General features: G+C 34.5%; 1 protein-coding gene across 1 annotated transcript; it reads right to left on the bottom strand.

The window, feature by feature from the left end:
- Positions 1-320: 320 nt before the first annotated feature.
- LOC144443321 (uncharacterized) lies at positions 321-7,660 on the bottom strand. The gene is made up of 4 exons (XM_078132772.1): positions 7,552-7,660; positions 3,666-3,749; positions 2,668-2,840; positions 321-2,056 (listed from the first exon to the last, which is right to left on the bottom strand). Exons 2-4 carry the CDS (start codon positions 3,727-3,729, stop codon positions 1,832-1,834), a joined length of 462 nt encoding a protein of 153 aa, XP_077988898.1. The 5' UTR covers positions 3,730-3,749; positions 7,552-7,660; the 3' UTR covers positions 321-1,831.
- Positions 7,661-19,262: the final 11,602 nt, after the last annotated feature.

Raw genomic sequence — 19,262 nt, 5'->3', positions numbered from 1 at the left:
AGTACTACATAAAGTCATTTGATAGTAATTATAATCGAGGAGTTTAGTACGATGGGCACGAGTTTCGTCTTCAAAAACCGTCTCACCGCTACCTTCATGTAATATACAAATTATGGTCAGATTATTTTTTCAGTTATCCTGCCCAGTACATATTGTACGCCATTATGTAAATGTAACACACTTATTTCCGTAGCCGCCAATGACTTGGCAGGTTGCAATTTTCTGTTCATGTTTAAGAAAATTTGTAGTTGGGCCATGGAATGCAATTTGGCCGTAAGGAAAGCCGTGATAAAATTTAATGAATACACAAAACACCATCATAAGTCCGCATCATTTATTTAATACAATCTTGTATCCAGTGCAAATCCACGGAAATAACACACTAACTCATGCAATGATGTGCATTTGGTGTTCGTTATCTAACCTACCTAAAGTTTAGACAAACGTTTGCTATCAGGTTTTTCAAACCCCTTTAGAAAATACAAAGGCAAATTTTAAATATTTGGCTGAAATATATGACTTGTAGAAGTGAAATGAGAACAAGTGAAAATACGAATAAGGAGTTGTCATACTTGATAGCAAATCTATGAAAAGAATTGTACCCGTTTGTGAGAAGATTATGCTAGCATTTATACTATACCGTATGGCTCATTATTTTCCGTTAGTTGTAAATAATTATTCAGAAACTTAATTACTTTGATAAACTGAGATACCACGCAGGTATATATATATCATTCAATAACATACAACTTCTGTCATTGGGCCGTTATAACAAATAATGACAGTTTCGCTCATTAAATTTGTTAAATTTATTTTGATCATTAAATCAACATTAATTCACAAGTAGTCATTATACCGTACAAACGTTTATCTTACCTCCAACGATTATTAAAACAAAAATATGAGTGAATGCACAATGTTTTTACGGAATATATTATCTCCAAACTTTTGCACCCTTATTCATCGCAGTCCTGTATATTAGCCGTATATAGTACATGAGGATTCAGGTACAGTCATATTTGCGTATGCATATGCAAGCCATTTTCAAATCAATTTCAAGTTACGCATGCGCAAATATACTAGAACAGCATCCTCTCTCATGTTCTAATTCTACTTACATTTTGATAGTAAAATATGACAATTGTTTAATAGTCGACTTCGACAATCATTCTGATATTCTGCTCAGTAAATACTTTCATGCAATGAGGTCTACCAGTTCGATGACGTCATTGGAACCGTTCATTAAGAAACGTTGTGGTTCATGTACCATTGATTAATTAATTAAATAATGCTAAATATATCAAATTACTTAACAAACTTTTATAAATATTTGAACAAATCTTACACTAGGGAGTACTATTCTTCAAATTCAATAGTCTTTAATTTTATATTGGCCATATGGATGAGAATTGGGTATTTATTTTGGATTCTTAATTGATAACACAATTTTACTATGTTTCCCTAAAAATCGATGTTTTTTAAAAAGTCTGATGGATTATAAGTAAGTAATGTTGTTAATACAAGTGATTACTGAGTCACAACTAGTCTTACCTGTCCATTGATCTATCGTTTCCATATGTTTTAAATGTCACCATGCATGAATATTTTGGTTAGTGGGAAACATGGTAAAGATGTTGTATGAATTGAATATCCAAAACTAGATACCCATTTCTCATCTATATAACTACCTTAAAATGTAATCAAATATATTCAGGTATTAAAGCTTACGGTTGAAGATTCAACATACGGGTACTTTACAGACTTATAATGTCATATATCGTGCTATGAAGAGACTGACAAATTGTCCAAAAAACATTTATAAAGACATTTTTCAACCAAGCAAGGCGACTAATAGAGCCAGTAAGATAACAAATATGCTTGCGGTGATGATTGCAGTTCCTCCTGCGTTCAAATCAGCATTGCAGTATTCACCAGTGCAACACTTCCTGCAGGTGCCCGTTCCTACGGCGTTCTTGCAACCTTTACTCTCCTCACATTCTTCCTTGCACCCACGTCTCACTTTTGCGATTTGTGTTGCAGCCGTGTCCACTTCCTCCTATAAAAATATAAGAGTATGTGCGTTATGTCATACAAGTCCTCTTCAGCAGTAAATATAGACTATACTCGATTTGAGAATTACTAAGTTCGACAAGTAAATACATGTAATGAGGCTTGAATTTTGAACATGGAAATTATAAATGTAATAATATAAATAGATAAATGAACTATCTATTCTTCATATCAGTCACAGTTTCAGGCTATGATAGTAATTATGAACATACATGTTTCACTATGGAATATCAAATGAATTAACTTAATTCTAAATGCCATTGAAATTCGATGAGTATTCAGTTCAAAGAACGGGCTGACCCACGTTAGAATTTCCCAGATGACTACAAATCTTGAGGCAGCAGTGCACCGTGTAAACCCTGTGTCGCCTGGAGATGACATCGTGAGAGAAAGTTAAACGCATATTGTCTGGTAACATCTAATCGAAAATATATAATTTTTATATAAGAAACTCTGATTTTTTACTTGAACAATTTCTTTGTTTGCACTGTTTCGGTTTGCACCATCTATCTCGAGTTTCAAGACGTGGCTGACATAAACAAATACTGTTTACCTGTGTTCCCATCACTACAGGTACGAAGGAAATAATCAACTTACATAACACATGCCAGTGCATTCCACTGATTTGATATCAGAATCTGTGGCATTGGCGTCGATATTTTTCAGATTTTTGCATTGGCTGTCCGACGTGAAATCGGCTGAGCATTGAAAACATTTGAAGACTGTACTGTTATCAGCTGCTGCATTTTCAGCAGGTGCGCTGTTCACGCCTAGATATTGATAAGGAAAATATAGAAGATACTGTAAGAACGTGTGTACATTATGGAATAGACACATATTTAGGGATGTGGAACACAGTTATTTAACAATTGTAATCTTATTCCGAGCCAGAATTGCAGGGGTTATAGTCATTATCTCAGTTTTATGGTATCCTTTGAAGGGCCAAAAGAGATTTCCTTAATTGTTATCTCGTAGGAGCATTGTAGAAATCTAATTGTAGTAATCAGTGTAAAACGGCAAGAATTGACTTTAAAACAATATACTGTAAAATCAAATTGATAACTGATTAAGTTCATAAATTCATTAACTTTAGTTTTGCGACAAGAAATATAGATGAAGTATATAACAAGTATATAGATGAAGACATACGCATACATAAGTATACATACATACATGTACGTACGTACGTACGTACAGACACAGACAGACAGACAGACAGACAGACAGACAGACGCATACACACCGAGTCACACACAGGCACACACACACACACATGCATACATACATACATGCATACATACATACATACATACATACATACCTACATACATACATGCATACATACATAAACATACATACATAAACATACGTACATACATACATACATACATACATACATACATACATATATATAGATAGACACCTTTGCAAATATACATGTGAATAACTAGTATATTTTGTGTCTAACTGAACATCCCCTGTGTTTGTTAAACGGGTGAATTTTGACGTTTGTTATAATCTTAAGGACATTAATTATTCAAGTAAATGACAAGTGATGATGTAGTTACCCAGACCCGTCCCTCTCACCATCTTACCTGGTTCAAACAACTGGAAAGCACAGAGTGCAAGGATGACAACTGCGAAAATGAAGTTCTGCATTTTGCTGACCAAGGTGTAATCTGTCAACAAAATAAGCGTGTGTTATGTTTATGTAAAACTATATAGAATAATGTAATGTTGTGTGATAATCAACGATGAAGAGACAAACTCGACAGGAGGTCCACCTACACAATCATCAAAAACTTCTAGAGACTTGCATGTCTACAACATTTTAGCTTTAAACTCTTCAGTCTGAGAAGTTTGAAGATTTAATAAATATTACGGGAACGACCGCTCTAGTGAACACCATTTGATGTCCAATGCTTAAGTAATCCCCCTTACCATTATCATGATCGTAAAACCACAAGGCCTGTTTGCAACAATGTCGTAAAACCACAAGGCCTGTTTGCGATATTGTCGTAAAACGACAGGCCTGTTTATGACAATGTCGTAAAACGACAAGGCCTGTTTGCGACAATGTCGTAAAACCACGAGGCATGTTTGCGATAATGACGTAAAACCACAAGGCCTGCTTGCGACATTGTCTTATAACCACCAGGCCTTTTGTGACACAATTACCAAATTTCGTAAAACCAACAGAACAGTTTGAGACTCGAAGAATGACATGTTACGAGTGTAGATAAATGTTAACCACTGGCGAAATACATTCCTCGATTTCGTTTCATTATATCACAATATGTGCACAAACATTTATTTATCACGTAAATCGAGTGTTTTCATGCCGAGTACCAGGCAATATTTATATTATATAACTTCATTCACAAATAGAAAATGTTGTGGAACTTTTTATACCCTTTTCGAAGGTTTCCCTGGGAAAGAATTTAGAATAGTCGACAGATTATAGAAAACCAAATTATATTCATGCCAGGGAGTTAGAATAACGATTACTGTGTAGAGTTAGACACCGCCCCTCCCGGCATAAACCTGTTTTATATCATGTATCACTAAGGTTGTTAATGAAAAAACAACAAATATCTCTGAAACACGAGTGAAAATGAAAACGAAATAAATTTTTATAAACTCAATTAATTTATATTTTAATTAGATAAGACCAGTAACCTTGAACTCAATAATACATTTACTGACATGAATTTATTAGACATGTTTAACAGCACACAGTCGTATTATTAACAAAGACTGCAATAGTTTGTGAGGTTTAACAGTATGAACCCTCGATGAAACTTTTACTTTAATGTATTCATGAAAAACTTGATGAATAATTTGATAAATAAGTAAATGAGCTAATATAGTGTTAATCTAATTGTGGTTTATAACTGACAGAAACAATGTAACATATGGTACACATAAAACAATATTTATCATTTGATTTTTATAATTTGCTTATTGTTTATTTGTACGTTATATATATTATAGTATTCGTATGATATGTAAATATATATATATCGTATGGATACTGGTTTATTGAATTCATCACCGAGTAATATTATTATTATTATTATTATTAATATTATGTATTTATTTATTTATTTATTGTACAAAATGTGCTACACGTGCGTCTCAGCGCATTGTACAGACTGAAGTTAAAAAATGCAAAAATTAATACATGTGGAAAGAAAATACCAGCACACACTCACAGGAAAAAAATTATATGCATAACACGCTGTTGTGATGAAGCCATTCTGGTATATATAACATATTCCAACTTAATTATGCAGTAGTTGTTGAGTTGGTCTATTTTTGTCCTAGATTAATATGCCCTGGTATCGCACACTAGCATAGTGCATGAGAAGCAGTGTTGGTGTGACATTAGATGAACAAAAGGCTATCATGACACATTCAATAAATTACATGGTTTATTTCAAAATCATTTCATAATCAGGCTGTCCTAAATTGCCATTAGCTCTAGTACAAATTTGTAGTTATTTATCGTAAAATCATTAATTAATTCATTCGGTATTAATTCTAAGTATTAATTCGATTGGGCTGGCTGGTTGGATGGATGGATGACGACATCATTATCATGGTTTGACATCATTGTTTGACAGTCATTGTATCGTATTGCAGTCAATGGTATATTATTTACAACTGCACAATGCAATCTTAATTAGTATTTATTTTATATTAGTTACACTACTAGCATACCAATGAGTACTTTCCTCTATTTACTGGTAATTACACTGACTTGTCACCATATATTTTAAGGCCTTGTACTATACACTGTATAATTACTATCGGTTGGACGTCCTTTAACCGGATATGGTAGTGTATGTACCGTACCGCATACATTATTATCTCTCTTAGTTAATATCCGGAACTGACGTAATTTCTAACCCGCAAAAGATTGTCAAATTTGGCAGCAACTACCTTAAAAATTAGTCACCAGTGTTAAAAAGAATTACTGATATCTCACCAGTGTTCAAAAGAACTACTCATATATGTTTATTTCACACAGTGTCTCCAGTAGAGAAGACCTCTGTCATGCAAAGTACCACTTTTATTGTGTTTTAATTTATTTATAGAACTATTCCATTACTGTTATCGATGTGACGCATTTGTGTATCAAACTAGTTATTTTTTCTACTGTAGATATTACAATGTCGTCACCTTCGTCAATGTTACTTCAGCATTTCCATACTTCTGTTCAACTCAAACGGATGAATTATGAATCATATTGAATCATTTTAAAATCTAATATTTATCGTCCGTAAACAAGTATTGAGTCACCTCCAATAAATTATAACTCTATAGACAGTACATGACATAATTATTGAATTATACCAACACGTAGCCTATCATTTCATGATCTATAATGAACATTTCTTTGGTTTCAAATTTTCCTCACACGAAAATTTCTTATTTAATATCTGCCTGTTTGAGCTATAAGAAATGGGAGTGGTTCGACCAGGCTGGGGTGTTTATTCTCGTTGTAAGCTGTTATCGCTAAAAAATACAAAGGCAAAGGTCATCAAAGTATGCACGAGTCTTAACCTGCATATACTGATCAACAAACTTAAAAATAGACAGTTACTTTTCATGAACGCCGCGCACAGCACCTGTTGACGGTGACAACCAATGTATGTTTTCACAGTATTTGAGCCGTCATTTCGTTCAGTATCGAAGTATGTGGTGTAAGTGGTAATACATCCATCTCTTTGGAAAAAATCGTAGTTCTCAAACAGTTGCATGTCCTTTTAAAGTCTATTCGACAAAGAAATGTTAGATCTAATGCGAAAAAAAAAAGTTAAATAAATTTCCACTTAATATCTACACGTCATTAAAATTGGGAAGGAAATGACAAAGCGGTAACCTGACGGCTATTGTATACCATCATATATATTAATAGACTAACGATAAACCAGCCCAATGGCATATTGAAATTGAAGCTGTGCGTAACATCTCAAGTTGACTATAAAAACGGTAAAGGTCGCACATTTTGTACCGCTTTACAAATTTGAAATGGGAAAAAGAAAACCGAAATTGGAAAAAGTGAATGTTATCGCGTAATATAATTTATCATTACTGCGGAATACATAGAATTTATGGTTTGGAATAAAATGTAGAATTACGTAAGGATAGCATATGTCCAACATTTATCAAAACACAGTAGTAAAAAGCTATTAATTAGTATTTGTTGATGGGAAGACACACTCTGTCTTAATGGAAAAAACTGTAATAAACAATTATCTTTTCTACACCCGAACAAGGCCATCATCACCACAAGCAGTCCTGAAACAAAACTGTTGTATCAGCTAAGGTGTTACCCTCCCAAAAAGAACAAAGTGTTGATGTTCTAAAAAAAAAACAAACTCTTCAGCACTCAAAAAAAATGTTAGATGACTAAAACGAAATATTAGAAGACAAGATATTCAAAATCGTAGTAAGTATAAAAAACAGACTAACCTGTGTTCACTATTGACGTTGATGCGGCCAGTACTCGGTGATAGTGAGACCGATAATACCAGTCGTATTTCAAACTAAACAGGATGGTCTAAATTTATCTCAACACATGGCGCACAATCATTCAATATGCAAATTTGTATAACTGGTATATTTGATGGTATTAGGAACGCTGGAAACATGACTAGCAGCTTGGTCCCTCGATTGAAACGTTACATGTTAATTTAATAACATAGTCTGAGATGGCTGTAAAAGGTGATACAAAAGTGTTGAGATTAATTATCATTCAATTACTGTATCTTGTTGATTTTCTAATGATCGCTTGATTTCAGTTAATTACTATATTTGTTTTAACCGAATTACTTTTACTGAATTTATTTGTATTTACAGCGTTTGTTTGTCTGTTCACGTATCTGATTATTTACTCGGTAATCTAATGTTATTTATTTCATCTATTTTATTTAGTTTCGGGCAAGGTGAACAATAACAGAACGTAACAAGTTAACTTCAGATATATTATATGTACATGTCGATAGAAAGGTAGCATCATCATCATCATCATCATCATCATCATCAGCAGCAGCAGCAGCAGCAGCAGCAACAACAACAACAACAACAACAACAACAACAACAACAACAACAACAACAACATGAAATGTCCTCATTATAAAACGATATGGTAGCTGAGGACAGAACGTGTTACAAAAACTTGACGTAGATTATCATGGAAATGCAAATGAACAATGTGATGTCATTTGAATGTAAATGGCGTGGTCCTCAAAAGTATACTATGATTGCTTACGATGTTTACTCACCGTATCAGTTTATTAGTAATTCAGGGCAATACGCATTTTCTATACTGTCATGAATAATTATGTAAAGTTCCTCTCTGACATTAAGTAAGAAGATCGACGTCAGAACACAATAACCTGGCACCATAAGTATCAGTATAATGTCTCCAAACATTCGATCGAACAAACATCTCTGCTGTCTACATAAAATAGAAGGAATATATTATATAAGGAATATTTTGTTCTGAATTTATTTGCATATGCGAATGATTCTATATTATATTAGGACTGAAATTTAGAGAACAAAATGTGATACGCCTCATCAAAGTGATTGTTAATAAATATGTAATGTGGGTACAGAGGCAGCAGGTTGATTTGCCGTTTGTGTTTCGACCTCTCCATCCACAATGTGTACATGGAACAGCTTTCACATATTCACTACGATGACAGAATGATAGATATGCGGGGATATATAATAAAAAGTAGGTATGTCATAAAGTCACATTTACTACAATTACCAGCACTATTTTGTATTTTGTACTTAAATTAAATTAAATTAAATTTCATTTCAATTTCATTTCATTTCCCGACGAAATACAGTCCGGTATGCAAGAGTGTTTTCAACTATATTAGTGTTCACGCCGATAAGAACAAAGGGTAACAACTGGCGATTAGACCCACATGTACACGATCATGACGATATTAAAAGGTGGCTACAAATATCAGTCTACAACTAATCTAAGAGTACGAGTCGGGCAGATAGGCAAAACGTTACAATACATTTGTAGTTTTAGCCAAACCCAAATTCTTAGAGAGCAGTTTTTAATTTATTTTGATTTGCTTTGGATATGTCAATTGAAAATATTTATTAAATCTATTTTTTTCCATTCATGTATTTGGTATAATCATGTCTTATGTTGTGTCTGTGTCGATTGATTATAGTTACTGAGATGACTACTATTATTAAGTGTACACCTGTTATGTTTTTGTTAAAATAATTAAATAAATAAATAAATAATTGCACACATACATAAATAAACAAACAAACATACATACATACATACATACATACATACATACATACATACATACATACATACATACATACATACATACATACATACAGACAGACAGGCAAACAAACAAACAAACATACATACATACATACATACATACATACATACATACATACATACATACATACATACATACATACATACATACATACATACATACATACATACATACATACATACATACATACATACATACATACATACATACATACATACATACATACATACATAAATAAATAAATAAATAAATAAATAAATAAATAAATAAATAAATAAATAAATAAATAAATAAATAAATAAATAAATAAATAAATAAATACAGGCATACATACATACATACATACATACATACATACATACATACATACATACATACATACATACATACCTAATGCAGACAGACAGACAGACAGACAGACAGACAGACAGACAGACAGACAGACAGACAGACAGACAGATAAATTGTAGTGGTATTCAATGTAGAGCATGTGAAATATATTCAAATTTTGAAATGTGTTTGCATTACGAACAGAAAGGAAGGGAGAGAAATGATGTGTGAATAATGACAATTGTACATTCATACTGAACGTGGCATGCAGACGTGTGACGACAAGTGTGGTGCTTGATTGACTTCTAAATGAGTACCCTTACAGTAGATGAGCAAATTGTGTTAGTGAAACTTACAAGTGTATATATGGAGACAAGATAAACATATCCGGATTAGGTATTTCGTACTCTGTGCAACTTTGTGTGACGGCAACTTTTTCCAAGAAAAATGCACAAACAATTTCCAATATTTCGAATTCAGTTATTATGTTGTTAGCTTCACGACTTATTTTTTTGTGAGCAACTGTTAGCTTTAATATTAAGCTGGGTATGTTTATGCATTCATGATTAATCAATGATAAACAGACCATGAGATAACACTAATATTCTAGTACTTGTCTCTCTGACACGAAATGCAAGGGATTTGGAATTGAGTTGACTTCGGATCAGATATTAAGAGTTCAACATATTATTTTGCGATGATATCAGTGTCATGTGAATGTACTGTGGACAGGTCAAGGCTGGCAAAATGCCAAACATTTCTTGCAAATTTCACGTCACTGAATTTGAATAGACGATAAGACGGATTATACAGGTAAAGGTAAAGTTCCGATTCAATAATAACCATAAAACGTTAATCTTCGTGTCGGTGATCAGGTCATCTCATTTTATCTCACGAGCAAACTAATCACCCTAGTACTGAATATGCAAAGTCTAAATTTATCTATCATTTACATATGCGGGTTTGAACATTATTATGGTTTCAATTCAAGTATTTTAGCTAAATGAAACGGGTTAATCATAACATATTTTGCATTTCTAACACAATGACAAGAGCATGTACAATTAAACAAACATACAATGTGTGTGTGTGTGTGTGTGTGTGTGTGTGTGTGTGTGTGTGTGTGTGTGTGTGTGTGTGTGTGTGCGCGTGTTTACTAACATCCAACAATGGGGTATTTTGTAGGTGGAGAATACCACGTGGGTTTTTGGGGGACTCTGTGTGAATGTGTGTGTGTGTGTGTGTGTGTGTGTGTGTGTGTGTGTGTGTGTGTGTGTGTGTGTGTGTGTGTGTGTGTGATGGGTTTCCCGAATTTACCACGCTCACCAATGACTGCCCTCTTGTGGTAGCTGTAAACAAACATCGGTATCTTAAGTTACAGTTACTGTAGTATATCAATGAACACACGCATATTCAGTAGACGTGACATTCTACACACTGTAACCGAGTTTCACATCTCAAGTCACTGAATATGTTGTGGTACATGTTGTTGCTACAGACGATGGCTGTTTCAATGGCCTTCACAAAAGATAAGATGCATGTTCTGTATTTTGTCGAGAAAAAGTCTGTATTTGATAATTTTGCCGAATCTAAATGTGGATCGATCATCTATATATTAGTGAAACTTTATTAATTTACATGATATTAGTTAATGATCCACACTTGAAATGGTTTAAAACACGTTTAATAGTCGCTGTGGGACTGATGAGAAAAACGCCATGGAGGCGTTTAACAGTCCACTGAGGGACTGATTTAACAGCCCGCTGAGGGTCTGGTATGGGAAAAATGCGAAGAGGCATTTTAAAAGTACTCTGAAGGAACAAATCAGGAAAATCGAGGGGAGACACAGAGCGAGATAATAAAAATAATAATAGACATAACACTGCTACATGAGAACTCAAGGCATGCGTTTACATGTATTAGTGTATCGAAGGAAGTTTTTGAGTGAGTGAGTGAGTGAGTGAGTGAGTGAGTGAGTGAGTGAGTGCGTGTAAAGAAGCCCATTTCTGCTGAATAGTAGAGATGTGCTCGTGTGTATGCATTGTGTGTAATAAAAGGTTTCAGCTTTATTATTTCGAGAAAGTTCGAGGAACTGAAATATCTGTCAGAATCACTTCGTGAGTAAATTTTTTGTAACATAAAAAAAGAGACAGAGGAATTCACGCCAACTATTTGAGTTACAAGCGAGAACAAAAAGAAATTATTGACACAATAATTAGTACGTAAATACAGTAGAGCAGTCCCGCTCAGTATGAGAGTGATTACCTAACGAGGTATGACAGAAATAACTAATGCCAGGAGGAATAGGCTGTTCAAGGTCGGGTGTAAATATGTACACATGTTGGAAGACAATGAAAGGAAGAATCGAATTATAATATTAGTGGGAGTTATCTGCATACAAGCTGTTATTTTTCTCATGTGTTATTTAGAAAGGAGGTAGGGGCTGCCTCTTTGCCCTTACCTTTATTGCAGCCTGCGTTTTGCATGATCCCGTCTAGGGGTGCCAATTTAAAGAACTTCGGAGCCATTAAAATGTGGTATTTAAAAGAAGCACAAACTTTATACAAACAAATAATAATCCTGAGAAACTTTGCGCACCTGAGTGCATCAGAGAGAACAATTAGACAATTGAATAAATTGTCTGTAATGTGAAATCGACCAGAATTAAGCCAGTAAGTGTAAAGTATTCGTAATAGAGCGTCATACAAACAAAACAAAATGTTCACAAAAGCTTATGCCCAGGGGGTGCCACAACAACACATGTTGTGTTTGCACTTGATGAGAGCACTTCAATGGCAAAACATATGAAATATCAATGAGAAACTTTCCGTATTTGAGTGACCTCAAATGGCGCCCCTAGACACAGAGCTAGCTTCAGTGCTAAGGGGAGGGAGGGGAAAGGGAAAGGTGTGGGAGCTGTAGGGGTGGGATAATTAAGAACTTGGATGCATTGATTTTTAGCACAACTGAACTTGTTCAATCGTGCTATAGGCATTGAGCAATGTATGTCTGTCTGTCAGTGCCTTCGTCTCTGTTTGTGTGTAAAAATGTCCTTTTTTTGTCAAAAAATGTATATCTAAAAAAGTATGTGGTCAATCAGTGAAACTTGGTGACATGTTTCTGAAAGTATTATCTACAGATTTTTACAAAACCTTAGACTAAATTGTCCCTAGCAACCATGACCACGTCCATAGCAACAAAAAATGGGAGTAGATTTTGGGAAAATAACGATGTCATCTTGCAGGCAATTGAGTCATTGACAATAAATTGAAAAAAATGCAACTATGTTTGATGGCCAGCTCGATATTCATTTTGCAAATGAATATGTATAGCAACTAACATGGCTGACATGTGAATAAATGTTTTTATAAAAACAATACATTTGTGCTACAATGCTATTGGCACTATTTTTTTTACATCACATGATAGGTTTTTTTTAAATTCATAACCTTCATATCAATTAATATTTGCATCCTCTTTATTTAGTTGTGCTACAGTGACTATTGCCACTATTGTGTTTTAAATGATAGCATCAGAGATGTTGATTTTTGGTTTTAAAAAATGTGGGTTTTTTTGGTTTAAAAAGAAGCTTAACTCCAAAATGTCTGGGTAATGAAATCTGGTGGGAACGTTCTTAGGGTTGAGTTAATTAGGATTTGTTCATGACACGATTTCCCCAAGTATGCAAATTAGGACTTAAAATGTATCTTTTTGGTCCAAAATGTATCATTCAAAAATTACTCATCTGATAACGATGGAATTCGGGTGGAACATTCTTAATGGTGTTCATGTAAAGAGGTGTTCATGGAATGATGGTCCCATCAGAGATATGCAAGTTAGGGGTAAAAATATGTCTTTTTGGTAAAAAATGTATAATTCTAAAACCACTGAGTAGATTGGGCTCCAAAATTGATGGGGATGCATCTCGGCATGTAAGGACGAAGAAATTATTCAGCATATAGTGATTCTATGAGTGATATGCAAATTAGGTGTAAAAATATTCATTTATGGTAATAACATACATGTCCAAAAGTACTGAAGTCTATAAGTCTGAAACTTCGTGAAATGTTTCTGAAAGTGTTATTCTGCAGATTTTCTATAAATGATTCGACAAAATTTGCCCTAGCAACCATGACAACGCCCTTAGCAACAACCTAATGACAGTATATTTTGGTCAATTAACAACATCAACTGATGGGCAATCGAGTAAACATTAAAGAAATATATACAAAAACCATATCAACCATGACCACAGCCATAGCAACAACCAAACAGTGCTGTATTTTCAAAGATAACAGGCTAGGGATTCACAGACAAGTCAGCAAACATTCAAAAAGTGTACGTAAATATGCCTAGCAGCCATGACCATGAAAATGGGAGTACATTCTTGTCAAATAATGCTTTCTTTTGTGATGCCGTCTAAAATGGTTACCAGGCAGCCATTTTGTTATGATCTTATTATTTACAAAGTCATTACACAGACACAGCAGCTGTTGTCTTATAGACATTTATGTTCGCCCATTTGGCAGACATAAATTATTACCAATAGCATGTCATTTGTCAATTTTAGATTGTACCTATCCCAGATAAGAACTGTTACAATCAAACCACCACAAGAGTGTGGACTGTGTAATATACAATGACTTGTTTACTAAGAGTTTTGTGTCATTTTGTTTTATTCCAGTCAATCCCTGCCTTCCTATTTCCATTATATGCTCAGGCTTGTGGGAAGGTGGAGATCACCCAGGATTAAAAAAATGAAAAGAGGGAAATAAAAACAACTTGTCACAGTTCAACCACCAGATATTTTTCTTTTATTGATATTGATGTCCACCTACCAGGTATAGTAACCGGATTTAAACTGAACGCCTCCTGTTAGGGTACCACCAATTACACAAATTAAACTAAACAAAACTATGGTATAAACAGATTTTGTGTTGCTGAGGAAAACTATTAACTCTGTTTCAGTTCTGTACCAGTTTCTGCACCCACTATTTCTTGCAAAACTTTTTCTCAAATAAGTAAAAAAAAGTTTAGGGTCGTGTTGAAAAATTAGGTGAGGTCGGTTAATCGGAACAAAACACTTCTTTATTTGGCCTTATTGATGCAATAATCATGAATTCATTTACGGGCTATTTCATATGTCAATGTCAGTGGCACGAAAATTGCACAATTCAGCTCAATCAAATTAAGTCTAGAACTATAACAGGTTCAAAACCTATACTTGGCAGATTGATCTGATATTTTGTAAAAACGTTGTTAGCACAACTGAACAACTTTATGTGACACCGGAACTTGGTGAGATGTTTGTATGAGTGTTATTTTGTAGATATTTCTCAAATGTTTGGCATAATTGGCCCTAGCAACCATGACCTTGCAAATAGCAACTTCCAAATGGGAGTATATTTTGGTCAAATGATGACATTATCATGAGGCAATTGAATAAACATTTAAAAATGTGCAAATACCATAGCAATAATGACCACGCCTATAGCAACAGCCAAACAGTGCTGTATTTCACAAAGATAATGATGGGGATTCTTAGACAAGTGAACAAACATTCAAAAATGTATACAAATAGCCCTATCAACCATGACCCCAACCGTAGCAAATATTTGGGGGGGGGGGGTTTGGTCTCCATGTTTTGTAAAATATAGTAAGCAATTGTTGTGTATGTAAGATAGAAGCTCGATAAGAAAGTAGGTAAAAGGTCATTCAAGATCACCCAAAAACTTGGGGAAACATTTTAGCCTTGAAGTTTGGTGTAATGCAGAAGGCAGTTGTATACATTTATTATAGTAAAGATATAGCAAGGTATGTCAGAAAATAGATAAACAAATAATTAATTGAGATGCAAATGAGGTGTTACTTATAGCTGATTGCGACCGAATTCTACCCAAGTCTAGGTCTACTTCATTGGAGAATGTGTACCAAATTTGGTTCATATCTGATGAACTCTTCTTGAGATATTGACGAAAATGCAAAATGCCATTGATAATGCAAATGAAGGTGTTAAGTACATCCGATTTGCAACAAAATGTGATCAGGTCGAGCTTTAGCCCTAAGAAACATGTGTACAAAATTTGGTTTAATCTGATCCAGCCGTTTTTGAGAAAACATGTTCACAGACACCCAAACTCACACACACACACACACACACACACACACACACACACACACACACACACACACACACACACACACACACATATATATATATGGACAGACATCATCAAAACATTACTATCCCTAACGGGATGTAACCAGATTCAACCTGAATGCATCCAATATGTTTTTTTCATGTTTATATGCTCTGTGAAGTAATCGGTTGTATAATGTAACAGAAAGATTCTGTGTATTACTGTGTGTCATGAATTCTACCCGATTCATATAATGTGTGTAGTGTGTGACTCTTTAATTTAGACCTCGTAAAAGCCAAATCCACACTGAATACCATCTGATTTGCTCAGAATAGAGTTTATTTTGACTGAAATTCAAGACCACCTCAGTATATGTAGGTGTACTGACAATACAAAGTCGAATCTGAGCACATCCTCATTATTTACTTGGGTTGAGCTTCAACCCCAAGAAACGTGTACCAAATTTGGTCAAATCATAGTGATAGTGACTAATATATATATATATTTTTAAAAAGATCATTAATGTATATGTAAAGGAGATGTTAATTATATCTGATTTCTACAGATATAACCCGGAGTATATGTCTACTTGAAAGAAAGAAGCATGTGTCCAAAATTCGGTTTATATCTGATGGACTATTCTTGAGATATTGACAAAAATGCAAAAAATCACCAAGTATGCAAATGAGGTTGTTAAGTACGACCAATTTGCACCCCAGCTATCAGGTTGAGCGAAGTGACATGCAGCTGCCACACCAATCACTCTCATGCTGTAATAATAAATCGACAGTAGAGATTGATTAGTGCAGACGTGCTATTTATAGAACTGACAACATTCCCTTACTGCGCATGCCTAGGAACAACGTGGCTTTGTTCTACTAGTGTATTTTCACTGACAGAGAAATATGCTACAGAGCGATCGGTCATCGGACCCAGTAAGAATAAAAGTTATTCAACTTTGGTAGCAGAGTATGGCGGTCGCTGAATTCGTAGACGATCTGATGGACATCCCTGACATAGAAGTTGCACCTGTCCTCCCAAAACGTTATTTACTCGCACGAAATGTTCCAAAGTTCAAAGGTTTTTTCCAAAATCTCGCCGCACAAAATAAACGCCCACGACGTCGACAGTCCATTGACGAAGATGGTTCAGATTTGTCGTGTTCTGAACTGTACAGTTCTTGCTCTCGCCTCAGCGGCTCATCTCCTAAACAGTGTATAAATTGTCCTGTTCGTCGTGAAAATCGCAGCAAACGTCTGTATGCATCCGCGTGGACTGAAAGACAAACGATGATGTTGAATTGGCATCCTTCTTTGATTCCCAGCGTTGGTCCCAGTGCAATGAACTTGATATGGATCATCTTGATTTGCCCGGGAATACAGTGAGTAAATGGTGTCTGTCAACATTTTCCCTTGAACCTATTATGCAGTGGCTTTTAGGGCCATACGCAACAAAACCTGTGGTGGTGGTGGTGGAGTCTGTAGCGAGCACTCTGGATGTAAGTGAAGCTGTAAAGAATGAAATACTTGAAGAATTGGCAGGTAATTGCTATTTAATTGCATATTGTCATAGTATGTATTTTGCCCAAGAAAAAATATAATTACTAAGCTATTTACTCGCCGGCTGGGGTCCTGCTATCTGCAATAACCGTAGCGTTACTTTTTGTGTTTTTCGTATTTGGACATTTCACAAAAGTTTTGTGAATTTCGAAATACGAAAAACACAAAAAATAACGCTACAATATTTGCAGCTAGCAGGACCACAGGGAGCTCAGGCTGTTAGTTTTATTTACAAGTACAAACAAACAAGTAAACAAACAAACAAAACCCAAACAAACGAATAAATAAAAAAGTAAATAAACAAAAACAAGTAAACAAGCAACAAACAAATACACAAAAACAAACAAACAAACAAACAAAAACAAAATAAACCGACAAATGAGTATCTGGAAATAAACCAGATGTGACTATTGGGGGGGGGGGGTAGTGTTTGTTTGTTCGTTGGTTTGTTGTCATTTACTCATTTATATATCATTTGTCGGTTTATTTTGTTTGTTTTTGTATGTTTACTTGTTTATTTGTTTTTTGTTTGTTTACTTGTTTATTTATTGTTTGTGTGTATACTTTGTGTTTTGTTTGTTTGTTTACTTGTTTGCTTGTATTCGTAAACAAAACTAACTGAGCCTGAGCTCCCTGTGGCAGGACCCCAACTTGCAGTGTAGACGGTGCACACGTTCACTTCACTTCAAATAAAAAGGGCCGACCATTAGAAGCGGCAGCTTAGTCATTTGTATGCGCAAGCAGGACTAATTGGGATCGTGCTATCAGAAACATAGTATATTTCTAATTTTGCATAACATAACATCTTAGCGTTATTCTAACTATTATGATTTATGTAGATCATATGTGAATAGCCACTCCAGTAAATACTTAACTCATATTCACTATGATACAGCATGATCACTCACTGTTGAGTGACCATGGATATAGTGTGTCCCCAATTAGCTGGGGTACAAGTCAGTGACCCATACAGTTGACATGCAACCATGCATGAAAGTGTAATGCCACATGACATGTAACATAATTCCAGTACAGTAGTGCAATGTTATGTTTTTTTGTGGATTAGTTATTCGTACTGCTTAGAAACTATTTATAAACTAAAGAAACTTGTGAAAGTACATGTATACATGTAGGTTGTGTAACAATTAAAATAATATTTTACATAAATAATTTTCATCGAAATAATGTAAAACGCACATCTAGTGTACAGTGTTCTGCACCAAGTGAACAATTGCGTACACCTTTTGTAAGATGTTTGTGTTTGTGTGAGTCCATGACATGTTATCCCAATGATCTACATTTGTTACCTGCAGTTGATGTACATGAATCTTTTCTCTATATAAATTTGTAATTCAACTATTTCCAAGCGCACACATACTTTTAAGATGACTGTTAGATTGAAAGTGATCAATTTACCAAAGGTTTCACAGTACAGCTGCTCCATATAATTAAAAATATTACACCCAAGGTAGTACTTCTAGGCAAGAATAAAGATATAAATTGCTGCCTTTAACATGGACACAATATACTGTACTATTCTTTTCATGTAGTGTAGGGTCCATGGGTTGTATGTGACCTCTCAATTTATAAATCCTTTTGCAATAATATCTGCTTGTTTTAAATTTACTCTGCAGGCTCACATATTTGTAAGATTGCAGTGGCCATTATGGAAGCAACGCATGATACTACAGTAAAAAGATTGACATTACGTGATTTGGAAGCCATAATATTGGTAAGTAAACCATTGTCACAAGAAATTAATTGACTTTGTTTTTAGCACAACAATTATAATGTAAGGTTAAGCAGTTATGGCATGTTGA

The sequence above is a fragment of the Glandiceps talaboti genome, chromosome 12, assembly GCF_964340395.1.
Source record: "Glandiceps talaboti chromosome 12, keGlaTala1.1, whole genome shotgun sequence".
NCBI classification, from domain to species: domain Eukaryota; kingdom Metazoa; phylum Hemichordata; class Enteropneusta; family Spengelidae; genus Glandiceps; species Glandiceps talaboti.
Note: the sequence above shows the minus strand (reverse complement) of the source record. Positions and strands in the feature narration are given on the sequence as shown.

Coding starts and splice junctions, on each gene's coding strand:
- LOC144443321 (XM_078132772.1), bottom strand. CDS start 3,729: ATGCAGAACTTCATTTTCGCAGTTGTCATCCTTGCACTCTGTGCTTTC. Junction 2,841..3,665: donor TTTCCAGTTGTTTGAACCAG/GTAAGATGGTGA, acceptor ATCAATATCTAG/GCGTGAACAGCGCACCTGCT. Junction 2,057..2,667: donor AATGCACTGGCATGTGTTAT/GTAAGTTGATTA, acceptor ATATTTTTATAG/GAGGAAGTGGACACGGCTGC.